General features: G+C 34.4%; 1 protein-coding gene across 3 annotated transcripts; it reads right to left on the bottom strand.

Moving 5' to 3' along the window:
• Positions 1 to 2,839: 2,839 nt before the first annotated feature.
• LOC114322704 (calcineurin B-like protein 10) lies at positions 2,840 to 10,176 on the bottom strand. Of its 3 annotated transcripts, none has more exons than XM_082895349.1 (9): positions 10,025 to 10,176; positions 9,760 to 9,928; positions 9,591 to 9,673; positions 7,807 to 7,887; positions 5,815 to 5,923; positions 5,671 to 5,723; positions 4,547 to 4,627; positions 4,343 to 4,455; positions 2,840 to 3,241 (listed from the first exon to the last, which is right to left on the bottom strand). In XM_082895349.1, exons 1-9 carry the CDS (start codon positions 10,043 to 10,045, stop codon positions 3,187 to 3,189), a joined length of 765 nt encoding a protein of 254 aa, XP_082751475.1. In that variant the 5' UTR covers positions 10,046 to 10,176; the 3' UTR covers positions 2,840 to 3,186. The 3 variants fall into 3 exon arrangements, with proteins under 3 accessions (XP_082751475.1, XP_082751477.1, XP_082751478.1); XM_082895351.1 differs by having other exon boundaries at positions 7,828 to 7,887; positions 10,025 to 10,175; XM_082895352.1 differs by lacking the exons at positions 5,671 to 5,723; positions 5,815 to 5,923.
• Positions 10,177 to 20,130: the final 9,954 nt, after the last annotated feature.

Genomic DNA, 20,130 nt, shown 5'->3' with positions numbered 1-20,130 from the left:
AATTAATGGCAAGCTACCAGAATGGAAAGGAATAAGGTGCATTCCCGCCAAGCATAAAATGTACCTTAGAGGAACATCGACATTTCCAAGATACCCAAGACTTCTCAATTGAAGACCCTGGCCATACCGAAAATTTTTGCTCAGAGATCAGCTTAATAAATGGAGAAAATTTGCTAATAATCTTCTATTAGCATATAATGGAAATTATGGTCATCTAGTTTGCGAAGATAGAAATCAGAAGATATATTGTAACTTAGCCATTCCAGATTTTCCCTTCAAGAAAGAAACATTCGTCAATGAAAGTCGGTATACCAACTATCAGCATAGCGTCTCTCATGAGTCACCAATAATGGAAGAAGAATACCAAGGTAACCAATGGGAGAATGAACCAGATAATGGGGACGATTTTTACGGTCAACTCTCTGCAGCAGATCTTGAAGATCTTTCAGATAGAATGTATGGGTGAAAAATATATATATATATATATATTAAAATTAATTTTTATTTAAAATTAGATCAAAAATATTGTGACACAAAAAATATATTATTTTATTGAGATTTGGATTTGTATGGTATGAATTATATATAATAAAATATTTTTATGTCACGTTACTGTTATGTGCTATTTTTTGTCTAATTTTGGATATTAGTTCTCGTTTGGAAACAGACTATTTTAGTAATTTTTTGACTTTTTGGTTAAAATATGAGGAAAAAAACTTGTATGTTTGGAATAACTTTTAAATTTTTTACGAAAAGATGTGCAAAAAATAGAGAGAAAAAGAAATCTTTGAATTTTTTGGTATAGGTTATAGACTTTTTGATTTTTTTAGAAACTTTTGACTTTTAGGCTAAAATTATTACTTCCCAAGCGAGGCCTGATTTTGGAATAAATTGAGAAAAACATGAAACTTGAAGAGCTAAAGTAAGGGGAAAAAAAAATTATAAAATAAAGTGAAAAAATGATCAAACATAAATGAGACAAAGTGTATAATTGACATATGTACATAATACAAATATACCCGTGTTAGGTTTTATTCTTGGCAACCCCATTTGACAAAACTCCTTTCAGTTGTATTTATTTTCGCACTTTTATTTCAGTGAGGCTATGAGTGTTTAGATGCGAATCCAACCCGAATTGTGTCTTTCAGAGAAGTTTGTGATGCTAATACTTTCAAGATTGCCACTTCGCTGATTATGACGGGGATCGAGCTGCCCGGTCAGCTCGCGGGGGTCCAGGGGGTAGCGCCACAGCGGGGTCGAGGGGCAGCGCCCCCGAAGCAAAATGCAAAAATGCATTCCAAGTTGTCTGTCCGCTCGAGCGGACATTACCCCGCTCGAGCGGAGAATGCTGGGTTTCAGAAGTTTGTCAGGTCTGTAAAAATACTGGAAGGTGTGATTTCGCGCTCGAGCGGGTTCTCTAGCGCTCGAGCGGACCTCTGTTATATTTCGCGCATATTTTGCTGAAGCCACTCGAGCGGGCTGTTGGGCGCTCAAGCGGAGATCGCGGGACAGATTCTATAAATTCGCGTGTTGGGTCAGATTTTAGGATTACGACTCCAGATCTTCTTTTTGGGTTCTAGGGTTTATATCTGGGGATACTTTGTGAGTTTTCTTTGATGTTTTGATTGAGTATTCAACTCATGTTTTAAAAAGTATACATCAAAGGTTTTGTTTGTTCTACAAAAGAGAGAGTTGTTCTTCGGTGGATTCTGAAGAATTCGAGCCTGAAGTTTTGGTGGATTCCGGGGTGGCTCATCGTAAAGACAATTCCGAGGTGAAGACGGGTTGGAAGAGGCACATAGAGGTTGGTTCAATTAGGCGTGGATTCGCTATGTAATTGAGAGTATACCTGTGTAATTCCTTTAAATCTTCTTAGTGGATTGTTTTGTGGCTGTTGCCCGTAGTTTTTTTATCACAGTTAGAGGTGTCAAATTGTGATTTTTTCCACGTAAAATCGTTGTGTCTCTTTGTCTTGATTGTTTGATTGAGATTGTTATATTCTGCTTAAAATTGATACATAATCACAAATCAACATCTAGGAGATTTCTAGATTTTTCAACCCGGATTAATTACACTTAACGTTTGTATTTTTACCAAAAAAATCTTGTTGATCATATTTTTTACAGATAGTCAATTCCTTATATTACAAATCAAATTATAATTTTATCTCTCCATCTTGTTAAGTGAGTCATATATAACATTTTCATTTTTCAATTGGTTAACTCATTTTTATTAAAATCTCACTTTACTCTTTATATATTAATCAAAATTTTATTTTGATCGTTTCCCTTTCAAAATTCAAATAAGATAGATAAGTAAGATTTGAAAAAATAACACAATTCACACTTGTTCACATTTCCTAATTTGACTTACAATGATATAGCAGGATAAATGCCAACTTCTGATTTGGAACACTCAAATAGGCCCAACTCTATTGCTATATTATCATGAATGAATTTGTGGGTCTAAAATTTAGATGTTCTTATTTTCCCCAAGGATCCTTGGTGTTACTGAGCAAGGATCCTCTAGAGTGATTTTTCCCTAAAGTTTCCTAAAGTGCTACAGTGTATGGTTGAGATTTACTAACAAGTCACATCAATTTTTCTGATGTGACTTGCCAATAAATCTCAACCATACACTGTAGCACTTTAGGAAACTTTAGAGAAATTTCACTCTAGAGGATCCTTGGTGTTACTTTCATTTATCTTATATTCCACCTATTTTCTTCCATGGTTAAAGCTACATCACAAAGTGGAAAAAGTGGCTCCAGAAAGTCTGCTGATGGCATTAAGGTTTGTTCAGAGCTCTAATTCAAGTAAATTCAGACAAGTAGATTGTATTTGGGTTGCATAGACAATAACTTGATTCAATGGAATTTCAAACTTCGGTTACATATTGACAACAGAAAGAATAATTTTACAAATTCTTAAATGACCTACAATACAATAGCTTCTAACTGGATTTATGCAGAAATGAACAAGAAATGTACAATCAGGTGATGCAGCTGCTCGAAACTTGCTTGGATAGGCAGCACCTTCACCATCTTCGGCAATACTGCAAGAATTACTGACATCAAGGAAAGCCATTTGGAAAGCTAAATCCGACAATAATGAGAGCTTGAACTCTGGAGTATGGACTTGAAGATTCAGCAATGGTTCCGTATATGGAAAGAAGCACTTCAGCATCTCAGTCTTCAACCTCAGTGTTGAAAATAAAACTTGGAAATACGGTACTGATGTCCCTGGAGGATGATGAAATCATAAACAAAGGTGAGTTGAATTACTTTGAATGTGTTTTTAGTGTCGAGGAAACTGCCTCAGTTCATTCTGTCAAATAGATGCTGGTAACAAGCAGAACCTCCAATTTTGGAAGCAGAGTAAAGCAAAATGGAATTCAAATTTACAAATTGTATCCACTGGTAATGAATAAGGAAAAATAGCCATGGCATGGTTGACCCCTCAACTCCGAAAACCATACAAATTCTCCCTTGTGGAGAGGCACAAAATGGGGTGAAAGTGATGCGTTTTTATAGTTGAGAGAGGTCAAAATCCACGAGTTAGTAGATGATGGGGAAAGATGATATTCACAAATGCTTGAGGGAGTCTTAGGTGATGTTTGGTTCACCGGAATGAAATAGAATGGAATGATCATTCCATCAAAAATATTCATTCCTATGTTTGGTTAGCTTAAAAAATTAATAAAAAATGCATTACAAATGAATTCATCTTTGATCATTTTAAGAAAATGGTCATTCCATAGGAGAGTTTAAGGAGTCATCATTTTCATTTTCATTCCAATGAACCAAATAGAAAATTACGCCTCATTTGGCAACTCAATATTTTAGCCTAAAAGTCAAAAAGTCACTAAAAAAATTAAAAAGCCAATAACCTATACCAAAAAGTCAAAGATTTCATTTTTTCTCTGTTTCTTGCACATCTTTTCGTAAAAAACCCAAAAGTCATTCCAAATATACTAATTTTTTTACCTCATATTTTAGCCAAAAAATCAAAAAATTACTAAAATAGCATGTTTCCAAACGAGGCCTTAGTGTAATTAAACCCTTAATTTAAGGGAGCATGTAGCAAAAAAATATTCATGTAGTTGACCCTCCTTGATTAGGAAAGAAGGCTTGCTTTTGATTTGGTTTGATTTATTTTTCTTTTGCTTTTTCTATGCGAGCAGGGGGGAGTTTGGAGAATGCAATGACAGGAAAAGGGAGTTGGAGGGGGCATTGAAGGAGAAAAAGGAGAGGGGCAGTTGTAAAGTTATCGTTGACGTCTGTAATAAATTTGGAAAGAGAGAAATAAAGAAAAAAACATGAGGACAGAAGAAAGTGGCATACTTCAAATAAGGTAGAGTCATGTTCTTTAAGAGGGCGGGGTTTCGAAGAACAAAAGCCTTCCATTCTTCTTTATTGATTTTACCATCCTTGTCAGCATCAGCATCAGCAAACGTCTGTGGAATAATTAATTCCGTGATTATAATCTGCTCCATAAAGGATGCAATAATTCGAAGGGAAAACACTTTAAATTGGAGAAACTCTCACCTTGTTGATAATAGCCTCAGCAAGTTCATCAGTCAGCTTCACGTCAGATTCCATCATAATTGCAATCACCATTTGCTTCACCTGAAAGCAATTGCTGTTTTACTCATAATTCATGAATGAAATTTAAGGAATGTGCACAGTTTAGTATGATAAAAAAGGTCACAGACCATGAAATTTCACCAAATGAAAATGCAAAAAGAAAAGGGCATCCTTAAACAAGCTGTAGAAATAAAAAGGTGTAAGGAAGGCCAGCTTTCAACTAGTTTTTCTGATACCACTTCTCTTTTCTTTCAGTCTCTCAATGAACACATACATACACATACCTCCAGATAAAGGGCTAAATTCTGTTTTGCACTAAATTGAATGAATTCGAGGCCTTTGAAATATATATATATATATATATATTTGAAAAGTTCCAAGCCTTTCAAATATTACCCAAATCATAGAAACATGGCTAACTAAACTTTGAAGGTTTGATCTTCTGTCCTCAACCCACTGATGACAGCAAAGCAGCAGACAAACAACATGACCAGTTGACTGCCTTAGCAAAAGCATGATAACAAATGCAAACTTATTTTAATAAAAAAGATTATATTCATCTAGTCATTTACACATTTGTCAATAGCAGTAAATTTAAAGCATAAATCAAACCAAACTAAGCCTTATGTCCCAATATATTAAAAATTACGGAGCAAAGAATTGGCCATCAAATCATTCCTGTTCTTAAGGTCCCCAAGATCCTGATAAATTGAGGCAGCCATTGGTTATTATGAATGTTTTATGTATAAGAGTCAAACATTTATGCTCATATGCATGCCCATAAATATAAGCACAAAAGGGAAGAGTAATGTGACATCTTTTACAATGCATGTGTGTGTGTGTGCGCATGTGTGTGTGTGTGTGTGTGAGAGAGAGAGAGAGAGAGAGATCTACAAAATGCAGAAACTGCAACGAAGTTGATTCAAAAGCTTGCAACTTGCAAGCCACCTTAATAATGAGTTCAAAAAGGTTCAAAAACCTCCAAACACAATTAATGTATCAACTGTCTATGTTTCTCAGAGCATGTATTTGTTTTAACATTAGTTGTGGCAACAATTGCTAAGTTTACACTGCAGAATACTTACTTCTTCTCGCTCAATAAACCCAGTTTGCCTCAAATCGTAAAGCCTAAATGCAACTGCAGGGCATCACGAAGGTAACACCAAGAGGTTAAGTTCATGATATTTGTTTTGATAATAAGAATAAAAAGATTGCGTCTGATCCCTTACAGTCTATTTTGTCTTCTGTGGGAGCATAGGGATGGAAGACGTTGAGTCCATGGACAAATTCATCAAATTCGATGACACCATTTTTCCTTTCATCAAATACATCAAAAACCTAAGAAATCGAAGTATATTAACTTATCCATACTTTCAAAATAGCATGATGAATAAATTAAGCCGTACTTCACTCATGAAAGACAAAAGGATAATATCTGTAGAAGTTGTCTAACCCATTTAATGTAACATCAGCCTTCTGCCAGACCAGAAATTGATCATGATCTAATTGTAGATTGAACACCGCATTTTTTGAGGGAAAAAAATCACCACAGTTTTTTCTTAAATCAAATTGTCGAGGTCCTATGAAGATTGAAGAGGCAACCGTGCCGATTTGATTCAGAATTGGTGGATCTATTTTAGTTTTGATATCAAAATTGTTGTAGCAAGAGAAGGAGAAGAGAAAAAAAAAAAGAGGACAGATAGAAGAGGAAGAAGAGGAAGAAGGGGAAGAAGGAGATAAACGGGGATCAATCCCAACTAATATCAATTAATCAATATCCAAACAAATCTGATAAATTCAATATACTCAAAGCCTTTTATATATTCCTACGCAAGCACTATCTAATTAGAAAAACAAAAAAGATAAGGAAACATGTAATAATAATTAAAATCTTAAATCTTAATGAAGCAAATCTCCTAAATAAATTGAAATTCCTAAACAAATTGAACTCCTAATCTTCCATACTTTCATCCAATTCCTTCTCTATCCCCATCACAAACCCTACCAAAAAAATCCACTTATATGCTTTATAAACCAAGTTTCCCAATCTGTCCAGAATCACATGTCACAGGCTTCAAGCAGCTAATCCATAGATAATGGGGGTGTTTGTTACAACTTAAATGACGTGCTTATAGCTTATTTTAATTCGGGCGTTTGGGCCAGACTATTTGGTGCAGCCTCTACTTACAGCTTATTAGGCAGAAATAGCTTAAATAAGTTGAAAAAATCTTATTATTTGAAAGCTAGGGGAGAGATGCTCTCAACTTCTGCGTTCTGATTGTCGGCTTTTAGTTTACAATAAGCTACGCCAAATAGAGAAGTAAATAGCCTTATTTGATTTTGACTCAGGTCAAACATAGATTTCATGCGAACCCAATTTTAAAATCAGGCAACCAATTTGTCCAAACATAAACCCTAGACAATAAATTTCACCCAAACTTAATTTCTGAGAAAAAATAATAAATTAAATTTTAGGGCCCAAAGAAAAAAATGGTTTCTCTAAGACTTCGTATTTCAAGTGTCATGTACTGGAAAGAAACAATTTCAATGGCTAGATCCTGTAAGATTTGAAGTAAAGCCCACAACCCCATGAAAGGAAAATAACAAGGAAACAAACCCACAGATTCCATGCACATGATTGACAAAGTACAAACATTCCATACAGTGACATGCTACCATCATAATTATCAGAATTGGCAATCTCAGCACATACATTTGATGATTGGCACCAGCCGTTCTTCTTAAACAATAGCTATAAGTATGTGAGAAGATGTCTTATGTTCCATCAATAAAGCAAAGATCTCTTTATGATGGGAGGAGTTCTGTTAAATGTGCAAGTCTGTAGCAGGGACTAGCTTGTTGGTTAAGTTCACGTAGTGTAAGTGCTTATAAAAAGCAACATATATTCTTGCAATGATTGGTTCACAATTATGGGAAAATAGACCCCAAGAAAAAAACTTTTATAGAGAGCACAACTGGACATCTTCTTTACTACTTTTCTAAATGTATAAGAGATTTGAAATTCTTTTCAACGGGAATGATTTAATTATCTCTCCATAGTGAAATTTGATCAACTTGGCAATTGGCATAACAAATTTCTACAAATGCCAATCCAATTTCAGGCGATTGCAACACCAATTTTTTTTTTTTTTTCCTTCCATACAATTGAAATGGGGATTTGTATATAAAAGTTTGAACAAGAGATAATTTGTTTCTTTTACCCGGTGTACAAAAAGATTTACCCGGTCTAGAAAAAGATTCTCGCCATGTGGAGTTCTCAACAATGCCAACTGAAGCTCTTCCTAAAAAATATAAACATGAAACAAAAAATTAGGATCACCCATAGACATATGTGCAAAAAAGGTGTACATATAAAATGAAACAACATATGTTCACAAAATTGATCATTTGATGATTGGGTAAGATGGTGATAGTCTAAACTCCAAAGACAATCACAAAATATAGGAATTGAAACTTATAGTTGCCTAATTGATTAAATTTAACTCTTTCATAGTTTTAGGATGATGAATAAATGTAGTTATTATTCATAAGTTCTCATACGAAATTGGCTAGTATCAGTGGAAGCATTTATTGCATGCATTTCCAGCCAAAAAATTGGGGGTGCAATATGAACTACATAATTTTAAAAAAATAAATAAATTACAACATTCTAGAACACTAATCTTAATTCATGAGTCTAATTCGCTCATAGAAGTTCTTCAAGCATCAGTATAGAATTTCATTTCACACGCTCCATTTATTTCGACAGCAGACATGTTCTACAGAAAACATTTTCTATGGAGAACTTTTTTAAAAAAATGTGTTCTACAGAAGACGTTTTGTTTTCCTATGTTAGATTGTGTCCTTTGAAAGTAATATGCTAATAGTTGTATTAGTGGTGATAGGGTGGCGGCGGCGGCAGTGTGGTGGCAATTGCTGTGGAGGCGGTAGTGTAGTGGCATTGATAAGACTCCAATTCGAAAAACATTTTCCATTTTTAAAAGAGAAAAACATTTTCCACCCAAATAGGCTTGTTATGTAAACTGCGTAAAACGATTTCCATTATACCAAATGCCAGAAAAGTAGAACACATTCCAAAAAAATGTTTTCTGCCCCAGACAAATAGAGCATAAAGAAAAAAAGAAGGGGAAAAAAAAAAAAAAAAAAAAGGAATAAAATTTGTACTCCTGCCAACATTATCAAGTTTGGAAGATAAAAAGTTGGAAAATGCTATGCACTCCAAATAAATTATTAAATTTTTTACCAAATCTCTCACATAGGTGTGGGATCCACACAAATAACACACACATCATGTGAAAGATTTGATAAAAAATTTAATAATTTATTTGGATATAGCATAAGTCTAAATAGTTCTTTCTTACATTCCCCCTCACAGCTAAAGCTTTTCCTTTTCCCAATACAAAAACTGTTTTGACCCAAAAGAATGCAAAAATCTAAAATTTTAGCTCACAAAACCAAATCAGATCCTCTCCTCGATCTCTCTCCTTTACTCTTTACTTGCTGGGGCATTGGGCCCATTTTTAGGCCCAATTTCGATGATTCAAACCGTTCACATTTTAAAATTTGTTGAGTATATCATACCTGTTAAAAATCAAGTTGATTAGACATTAAAAAGTATATGTTCGGAAAATTATTTATTAAATTTTTTAAAAAAATAACTTTTAATTCGATGATCCAAACACGTAATTTCTGACATCCGATCTACTTGATTTTTTACTGGTATCAAAAAAATCTTAAAATATGAATAGTCCGGATCATTGATATTGGGCCTAAAAGTGAGCCCAATGATCCAACAAGTAGGATTCAAGGAGAGAGAGAAAGTAGAGGATCCTGATTCCACAAAACCACCCCAACAAAGAAAAATCAAAACTTTGTCAAGCATAGAACAAACTGAACACAAGTCACACACCCATGTTAATTTGAAAATAAAATTTGAGCAACAGTTATACTAAACAACATAGGTGAAGGATTAAATTAATTATACCTTGTGAATCAAACCATCGTCAATGATTGAACAGCTTAACTTCTTAAACAACTCATACAATGCCTCGATTTCATTGACAGAAACTGCAACACCGAACAGAAATCGTGTTCTATAAAAAATCAGAACAACAATTTAAGAAAAATAATATGAAATAAGTGAAGAAAATTACATCGAGAATCAGCAGAAAGTTGAGCGATCTCTCGATATCCGAATGGGATTCTTTTCTTGGGGCGGTGTTTGATCTCGAAGCAACCAGTGAATACCAGACATTCAAATATGGCGATAAGCGGTATGAAAACAGCGCAGATTCGTTCGCCTATATTCAGAGAGCTCAATCTCTGCCACAAACAAGAAAAACACAGATCGCAACATCAATTAAACAGCAATAATCTATACAGAGAGAGAGAGAGAGAGAGAGAGATTTGTAGAATTACGGATGAGTTTCTTGAATCCATTGCTCTCTGTTTACATTTACTACTCGTATTTCTGTTACATTACTACTGGCATTTCTAAAATACAATATATAAAAGCAACTCTTCCTTAGCCACAAGCAAAAATACGATATTTCTAAAATACAATATATATTTTTTAACTAATTTTAGTGTATTTTTATTAAAATTAATACGTTTTTTTTAATATATTTTTAAAAGATTTTGAATATAATCGTGATACAATAACATGTATTATCATCTAATTATGAATTGATAGACTTCATTTGGCAATGAGCTTTTTGGCTAAGGTTTCATTTTGAGATGTTAGTTGATTTTTTGGTTTTTTAATTTTTTAATTATTTTAATTTGGGTTGAAAAGTATCGTTTTGAATGAAATTTTGATTTTTTTTTATGAGAGAAAAAATAAAATGATTATAGTTTAAATGTGACATTTTATCTTCTTAAAATTTTTTTTTTTTCGTGACTTATTTAGTCTTTTAGTCCCAAAATTTCACATGCCAAACGAGGATTAAATTAGACTAAAAAATCAACAAAACAAAATATAGTATTCAAATTATAATTATTTTATTTTTTTTACAAAATTCAAAAAAGTCAAAAAAATCAATACAAATGAACTTTTAATTTCAAATTAAAATAGTCAAAAAAAAATTAACTAAAAAAAATTATTGTATTTATTGTCAAACAATAACCTTTTTTTTTCTTAGTATATGTGACATCATAAAAAAGAGATCCATTATTAGTTGGTAATATGATATGATATCACTAGCATTAAAATTTTTAGTTATTTAGTAAAACACTTTTTAATATTTATTTTAAATTAAATAAGTTAGGATTATTATTATTATTATTTTTTTTTTAATGATATACAAAGTGATCACCTCCCTAGCTAAAAAATAAAAATAAAAAATCATAGGACCAATAATTATACACCTTAACAAGCCACGTCAACATTATACCGTTTATATCAATCCAAATTATCAACTGAATTTTGATGTTGCGTCTTGAACAACTCATCCAAATACCCAATCTTATCGTCTTGTATTGTTCATAATATGAAGGGCTTAACTGTAGCAAATTTTATAACGTTGGTTTAATTTTCTGCTTTTAAATCATGATTTGAATTAAAATTTATAATTAAATAAATTTTTAAGATAAAATTCAAAATTACTTTCAAAACTTTTTATTATTATTATTATTATCATTAATCAATCAATTGATCATTTCTTCTCTCCTCTTTCCTCTCATATTCTCCCACATTCTATATATCGAAGGAAATTGTGTCTCAATTTGAAGTGTATTATGGACTTATTTTTATAATCTGAACTGTTCATTTTTTTTTTTTTTGAGAAGTAGCATAAAAAATATGCAATTCGATCATATAGTTATTGATATCTGATTAATATGATTTTTTGTTAGGCATGAAGTACTCAACAAACCCTACAAAATAAATGATTCAGATTATAAAAATAAGCTCATAATACACTTCAAATTGAGGCACAACAATCACTATTGTGTCTTTAGAGCAGTAGTGACCCATCTCCATACATCAATCAATCAAAAAAAAAAGTACAAATCATCCAAAACTATTTTTCAAAACTCATAATTAAACAAATTTTTTCTTTTCAAATCATAATTCAAAAAATCAAAACTCAAAACATAAAACATAACTCCACACACTCAAATAATAATTCTAAAACTATAGAATCATAAATTTTTATTTGTAAATTTATTTACAATGACATGATAAGCAAATTAAGTATTATATAATTAAATTTAAGGTAATATATCTCTTGAAGTTTAATTAAAATACGAATTATTTTTTATAATTTGAAAAATTATAAATATCTCATTGTCAAAATTTTTTATTTAATAGAACTAACTGTAAAAATGATATTTCTAACTACTCTTCTATACAATTATAAAATTAACTAAATGATTAATTAAAATAAATTTCTAACATCATTAAAAATTATTAATTAATTTGATGATTTATTAATAAATGAGATCATTTGTTATGAAATTGAAAATTTTAAGGGACAAGATGTAATTTTCAAAATTATAGGAGACATATCTTATTTTAAACAAATTTGAAAATGTGTATTTATAATTTATTTTTAAATTTATAATAAATTAAAAATTCACACATAACATATTGTGCCAATTTAGATCAAATTGTAGAGATTTTTTAAGGATGTTAAAACATTTTCTGTATTATGAATGACATTCAAGATTAATTAATTCAGAATAAAAGTTATTGAACCATGAAGTGAAACAAAAGGAGAACAATAAGTTTTAACCATTAATTTGCGAAGAATAATGCTATCAATTTCTTATATTTCCTCTAATTATTAGTCAATTATATCTTTTATACATCATTAAATTTTAAAAAAAAAAAGTGTCTAAAATATGAGTTTGGATATAATTTTTTATTTGTAAACCCATGCAAAAATTTCATCACCAATAATGAAAAAAGAAAACAATTTTCTTCTTTTGAGATAGAAAAAGGAGTATTCATACTCTAACAAAGGAATAACACAATTTAAAATAAGGCACAAGTCACAGCCATCTTTCCACATTTAAATAGAATAAAATTTAGATTGACAAGGACAAAGGATATCAAGAGAAACCCACATTTTGAATTTGTTTTCGTATACGGAAATTTTAAGATAAAATGTTGACTACATATTTTGTATAGGTTAATCACAATTTAACATGTGGTAAGATGAGGGCAATGCGGGAAAACAATTCAAATCTTTAATTGTAATCACACACGTGACAGTTAGTATTGGTTATTGTGGATCTGCATAACACTAGATCAGCAAAGAAATGCAAGATAACGTGGCTTTAACAGTTACTCGTATATTTGAATTCAAAATCAAGAGGGAAGCCTAACTGCAGACATGGCGTAGCGGAGCTAACTGTGAGGAAACATGATCAGCGATCATGGAGGGATGATTCGACGGTTACAAACTCTTTTCGACGGTGATCATTGAGAAATATAAATAGCAGAAAAGGCCCCAGAAAGAACCCCCGAACTCAGATCCAAAGAACCAGTTTTATCTACTTTATTTTCCTTTCAATTTTTACATTTCTTGTTCTTTACATTTCTGTACTTCAAATTCCTGCACTGCACTTCGTTCATAGGATTAGTTTCAAGTAGCTTGTTGCTGTAAACCTTTACGAGGCTGAATTGGATCATTGTAAGTCTTTCATTTTTACTTAATGAAATGCTACAATTGTTCTTCATTTAATCGTTGTTTGCCTAATTCTCCTAAACAAAGCCACCAGTAAAAGTCCTCTTCATTGAGGTTGAAAGAACTAAAACACAATCGTTTGATAATTGGTTGGCAATTAATCTTCTGTAAGGATTGATTGATCCTTGCTGGCACGCTTAAAATTACAATAATAACCTTCGAAAGTCAAAAAGCCAACATATATTTTTGGCACGCCCAGTGGGACTAATTGAAATGGCTAGACGTAGAAGACAAGGAGATAATGAACGATTGAAAAAATGTGTGGAAGGGGAGGTAGAAATACCTAATCCAGAGAATAATGTGGTAATACATCCTGTGGAAGTACCTGTCTTATCAGAACCTATGGTCGAACAGACCAGCATTTCGGAGCAAGTACCATATGTTCAAACTATTGGACGAGGCCATGGAGTTGGATCATCCACTGTTCCATCTACTCAACCAATAAACCCATGGAGAGGCCTAGTAGATACCATGGGACAGCAGTTAATGAGCACAATGGAAAGATGGGCAATATCCTTTATGGATCGAATGAATACCTATCAACTAACTAACACAAGGCATATGGAGGAAATTTCAAATGTCATTCAACAAAGATTGGCTAGAGATAAACAGCATATGCAAAATAATGGACGTACTAATGGTCAAATTAGTAATCAAAACTATGAAAGACCATCACCCCAGTCTTGGTATGAGCCTCTTTCGAGGCCTATGACAAATCAAAATGCCTCATTACTTAACAGTGAAGCCGTGCAAATTAGTGGATCTGGGCTAACACAAGAAAATGGCATAAGGATGTTTCCAAATCCCATGTTCGAAGCATTCCTAGCACAAGGGGGTTCACTAATCCTTTGTTCGAATTTGTACCCAGGGGGTTAAAAGGGTTTCCTGCGACTGGAAGAGACGCAACACCTGGTCCAACACCTTTCACAGGTCCTTTCGTAGGATAGGCTCAGAGGGGTCACCCATTCCCTCAATAGCAGCCAGCACCATAGGGACAACCAGTCTCAAATCTACTTCCCTATGGATCAAGAGGACCTCAGGCACAAGATTTTCCACCAAATCCTGTGTTTGTTCCTCCAGTGGTGGTTCAACAAGCACAAAATATGGTCCCTAGGGACCAAATTGCCGATACTGTGAGAGAAATGTATGGACCTATGGCTCGGGGGGTTCAAACTCCTATATATAGGAAACCATATCTAGAATGGGTAAGATAGGGTACATGAATACCCAATAGGGTTTAGAATACCAGACTTTGCTCTTCTTTATGAGAATAGAAACCAGTCAACGATAGAACATATTACTAGGTTCGCTGCCCAATGTGGTGAATTTACCAATAATGATTCTATGAAGTTAAGACTGTTCCTAAATTCTCTAACTGGGGTAGCTTTTGTATGATATATTAACCTTACACCTGGCTTTATCCAAACTTGGCAACAAATAGAAGAGGCATTTCATGCCTAATTCTTCCAAACGGAGCCAGAAGTTTCTATGGTAGACTTGGCAAGGTTGAGTCAAAGACCTAATAAGAAAACTGTTTAATTTATTGCCAAATTTAAAAGAGCACGAAACAAGTGTAGAGTCATTCTTCCAGAGCTTGAATTTGTGAGATTGGCTCAAAATGGCTTAAAGTTTAGGCTTCGAAAGAATTTTGACTCAACTGAGTTTAGAGACTTAGTGGAATTAACCTATAAGATGTCTAGGTATGAATCATTACTAGAGGAAGAACAAGATTGAAGTAATGTATCATGCAAGACATATTATAGAGATCCTAACTATGAAATTGATGCAACAGAGATCGTAGGGAAAGAGCATGTGATCTATGAGGCATTAATTCATAAGGACACTACAGTAGACCAGTAGTTTAAAAAGAAAGATTTTCATAGGAAATATTCTTTTGATTTAACAAAGGTAGATGACATTTTTGATCATTTGCTTGCTGCGAATTTCCTAAAACTACCAAATGGGGTCAAAATTCCTTCCCCATAAGAACTTAAAGGAAAAATGTATTGTAAATGGCATAATTTTTAGTCTCATTCAACTAAAAACTGTATTGTTTTTCAGGACAGGATCCAAGAGCAGATTCGAAAAGGGAGTTTAAAATTCCCAGCTAAAGCAGAAAAGGCCATAGGGATTGACACTAATCCATTCCCAGAAATTGGAGAAGTTGCAGCCAATATTATTGTGTTAGACTTTCAGAACTTGTCCTTAAAAGAATTTGTAGAGGTTAATGTGCAAATGCATGTTGCCAGCAAGACTACTGTCAAGAAAGATGCTAGAAGTTCACCAGCTGGTGGACAGGGCTTTGCAGACCAAAGGAAAGACTTTGATGAGGAGGCACTGGATGATGACTCTTTAGAAGAGCTGTTATACAGAGAATGTGTCCCAGATGCAGGTTGAGCTGCAAGTGGTTGAAAGGGCTTCTGATTGATGGGAAGCAGTATTACAAGGATGTGCAAAGGCGTCCTAAACCAACCAGTGCCTATAACAAAAGGCCATATCCAACTGGTACTAGGCAACAACCATTCATGGCTGAGCTAACAGCCACTAGAGTGCACTCCAAGGGCAAGAGACCTCTACATGAATTCAGACCACCCAACTATTACAAAATGAAGGGCAATCATCCTGAGAGGAGACTTGAAGTGGGCTCAAGTCATAGGATCAAAGCCAGAGATTGGTTTCTTAGACCAGCCTCACACAAAAAGGAAAATGGCCACCTTCATGGAAGGCCTGAATTAGGCCCAAAACAGGGAGTTAGGGCCAAGCAGTGGCCTTTACAGCTAGCTTCGAAACTGGCTTCGAGGGAAGAAAGAGATAGTTCGACAACTGAGCTAGTGGGTTCATGGGTACCAGGAGTTCCAGATTGGTTTGTCATGCAGAACAAACCTAAGGAAATGTCTACCCAAAGAAATGTTGTTGAAGACCAGGGTAGGATGGTTAAACCTTCATTGATGGCTTCAAATAATTGAGTATTATTAAAGCATCCAAAAATAAAGGAACCAAATATGGTCCTAGTGATTTCTAGATCCCAAAGGAGAAAGATCCAACGAAGGTACACTCAGTACTAGAAAGATCTGAAAGAAAGTGTGGAAAGCTCTTCATTGGTTTAGCCAAAGGGCCAGACAGAGAGAAGAAAAAGTCCAAAGTTAGATTATAGTCCAAAATCGACTCCTTAAGACAAAAAGAGTTGCAACAGAGAGCAATTAGCTAAAGTTCACTCCGAACTGAAAGCCAAAGAAAGATCTAGTTTAGCAGGATTAGAAAGGGCTTTGATGGAAAGCGATAGTGAGACAGAGGGAGAAGTTGGCCTAGGCCAAAAGAAAAAGATGGTTGAGGAGGAAATGTTTGAAGCCTTCATGGCTGAACAGACATTTTTGGTCAAAAAACCAGCAGAAACAAACCATTCGAAGGAAGTCATTAGTAATGACGTACCAGAATGCAGCATGGAAGATGTTTCTGAAGTAATTGAACAAGTTAGCCTGGAAAAGAAGCAGATACACCCAGTGGTTCAATTTGGCTTGTTTCCTCCAGTGTCAGTGAATATGGTGCATATACTACCACAGGAGTTCCAGGCTGAGGATGAAAACCAAGAAGGCCAGGAGATTGATCCAATTCTAGTTTCTAGTGAGGACTCACAGGTTAGTATGGTGCAAGACGAATCCGAAGTGGCCACACCAATGGAAACTGGAGACGAGAGTGACAAAAAGGTGAGTATTAACCTTTCATACCCTTTTGAGTATCCTACGACATCCATGACACAGCATGTCAAACCCTTGTATATCAAGGCCTTCTTCGATGGGATACAGATGAACCGGGTATTGGTGAATAATGGGGTAGCGGTAAACCTGCTTCCAAAATCTTCCCTGAAAAAACTAGAAAAAAGGAACCCTAGATTAATCCCAACCAGCACAACCATTACTAGTTTTGCTGGGGACAAACAGATAGCTCAGGGTATTTTGTCCATCAACCTGAGTATGTGAACCAGGAACTGCATGACGGCATTCTTTGTTATCGACTGCAATGCAAAGTATAATACTCTACTTGGTAAGGATTGGATTCACACCAACAAATGTGTGTATTTCTCTCTACATTAGAAGATAATAATGGCCTTGTGCAATGGAGAGACAGAAGAGATCAATGCAGACCCTCAACCTTTCATAGCTTGTACAGATTTTACAGAGGCCAAATTGTATACTGAAGGAGTGACACCACTCAGTATACTGAGAAAACTTGATGGATCAGCCGAAGTGACGGCTGATGAGGAATTAGCACACCTGAAGCACTTAGTTCAGGAAAGTACTGATGAAGATTTTGTCGCCAAGAATGACAATGATGCCTGGTTGTAGGCAAAAAGATGGAACCCAGGAGGCCAGATCTTTGGTTTTAATTAAGTTCTCAGTATTAGACGTAAAATCAATAGTTCGAAAGGTGCAAGAGCAAGAGAAAGAAACCATGGTAATTGGCAAGCAGGAGCAGCAACAGGTCAAGTTTTTGGCCTTTGATGAATATTGTGCTTTGGACATTGAAACAAAAGTTCAGGAGATACAGGAAGAAGAAGCCTTATAGATAGACTTTGTCTATGAGGAGGAGAGCAAAGATGTTAAATCAGAGAAACTAGGAGCAGGACAAAGCAAGGAGATTGCTACGAAGACAGAAGAAATCAAAAAAGAAGCATCAGTGAGTTCTCAGATGCAAGACCCTTTGGAAGAAGTGAACTTAGGGGAAGGTTCTATACAGCAGCCCACCTATATAAGTGCTTGGTTAAATTTTCTTAATAGGGACCAGTTATTGGTGGTTTTAAAGAGATATAAAGATTGTTTTGCATGGTCTTATAATGAACTACCGGGATTAGATACGTCATTAGTAGAACATAGGCTCCCTATGAGGCCTAATTTCAAGCTATACAAGCAAAAACCAAGAAGGATGAGTCCTGAAGTGGTTCAGAAGGTCGATGAGGAAATTCAAAGGCTCCTTAAGGTAGGCTTTATTAGGACAACCAGGTATGTTGAATGGCTATTTAATATTTTGCTTGTAGTTAAGAAGAATGGTAAAATGAGGGTATGCATCGATTTCAGAAACTTGAATTTAGCAACTCCAAAAGATGAGTACCCTATGCCTATAGTAGATTTATTGGTGGACAGTTCAGCAGGGCACAAGATTTTATCAATGATGGATGGGCACTCTGGTTATAACCAAATCTGCATTGCAAAAGAGGATATCCACAAGATAACATTTAGATGTCCTAGGAATATTGGTGCCTTCGAATGAGTTAAAATGCCATTTGGTCTGAAGAATGATGAGGTTACATATCAAAGGGTTATGAACACTATCTTTCATGATCTCATTAGAGGATATTTAGAGTGTTACATTGATGACATTGTAGTAAAATCCCAATCTATGGCGGAACATTTGTTTCACTTGGAAGCAGCTTTTGAAAGAATGCGAAAGTTCAAGTTGAAACTTAATCCTCTCAAATGTGCTTTTAGCATATCAGCTAGAAACTTCTTGGGCTATGTAGTACATAAGAAGGGAATACAGATTGATCAGAACAAAGCCAAAGCTATCATTGAATCCAGACCTCCATCAAGTAAAAAAGAAGTAAAAAATTCCTTGGACAGGTTAATTTTTTTCGAAGATTAATTTCTAACACTACAGGGAAAACTAAAGTATTTTCTTCCTTATTAAGGTTGAAAGATGAAGAGGAGTTTGTGTGGACAGCAGAGTATCAAACTGCTTTCGAAGGAATTAAAGCCTACTTGGCCAAGCCTCTAGTGCTGATGCCACCAAAGGGTGATAAGCCCTTGAAGTTATATATTGCTGCGGCAGAAGATTCACTGGTAGTTTTCTTAGCCCAGGACAATGAAGAAGGCAAAGAGCAAGCAGTTTATCACCTTAGTAGGTTTCTAAATTCTTGTGAGTGTAAATATTCAGCTGTAGAAAAGTTGTGCCTTGCATTGTATTTTGCTACAATGAAATTAAGATACTATCTTTTACCTACAACTGTCTTGGTAATTGCAACTACAGATTTGGTTAAATATATGTTATCTAGACCTATGTTGAGAGGAAGAATTGGCAAATGGATACTAGCTTTATCAGAATTTCATCTAGAATATGTCTTCCAAAAGGCAGTAAAAGGACAAGTTTTAGCTAATTTCTTGGCAGATCATCCACGTCAGACAGAAAGCCAAGAGATAATGGAGCTTGGTATGGTTAGTGTTGAACCATGGCAAATGTGGTTCGATGGATCAAAAGTCAATGGTCTAACTAGATCAAAAGTCAATGGTCTAACTAAAAATCACATATGGTTTCAAAGTGGATAAAACTACTTGTTCTAATAATCAAGCTAAATATGAAGCTTTAATAATGGGACTGGAAATACTTATTGGATTACAAGCCCATGCAGTTAATATATTTGGAGATTCTCAATTGGTAGTTAACCAGGTGAAAGGAATTTTCAAAATTTCAAAGTGCAAGCATGTTGACATACTATGTTGTTGCATTACATTTGCTTTCTCAATTTCAGATAGCAAATGTGACTTATGTCCCAAGATTCTTGAATAATAAAGCTAATGATGTGGCTCAGAAAGTTTTGAATTTCAGGAGAAATGATAATACTCAAATGAACATAAGCCAAACAACATATCAAAAGGTAATACCACCCTTAAATAAAAGGAATGTAGTCTTAGAAATCAATCATAATGACTTACAAGAACAAGATTGGAGGCATTCAATAATGCAGTATCTAGCTGGCCCATCTTCGAAAGCCAACTGGAAAATCAAATTGCAATCTATGCAATACATAATGTATAGTAATGCTCTCTACAAAAGGGGAGCAGA

This window comes from Camellia sinensis, chromosome 11, assembly GCF_055761805.1.
Source record: "Camellia sinensis isolate YWXY chromosome 11, ASM5576180v1, whole genome shotgun sequence".
In the NCBI taxonomy this organism is placed as follows: Eukaryota; Viridiplantae; Streptophyta; class Magnoliopsida; order Ericales; family Theaceae; genus Camellia; species Camellia sinensis.
This window is presented reverse-complemented; position numbering and strand designations above follow the sequence as displayed.

Coding starts and splice junctions, on each gene's coding strand:
- LOC114322704 (XM_082895349.1), bottom strand. CDS start 10,045: ATGGATTCAAGAAACTCATCC. Junction 9,674..9,759: donor ACTTTCTGCTGATTCTCGAT/GTAATTTTCTTC, acceptor TCGGTGTTGCAG/TTTCTGTCAATGAAATCGAG. Junction 5,924..7,806: donor TAAATCTTTTTGTACACCGG/GTAAAAGAAACA, acceptor TCGATTTCTTAG/GTTTTTGATGTATTTGATGA.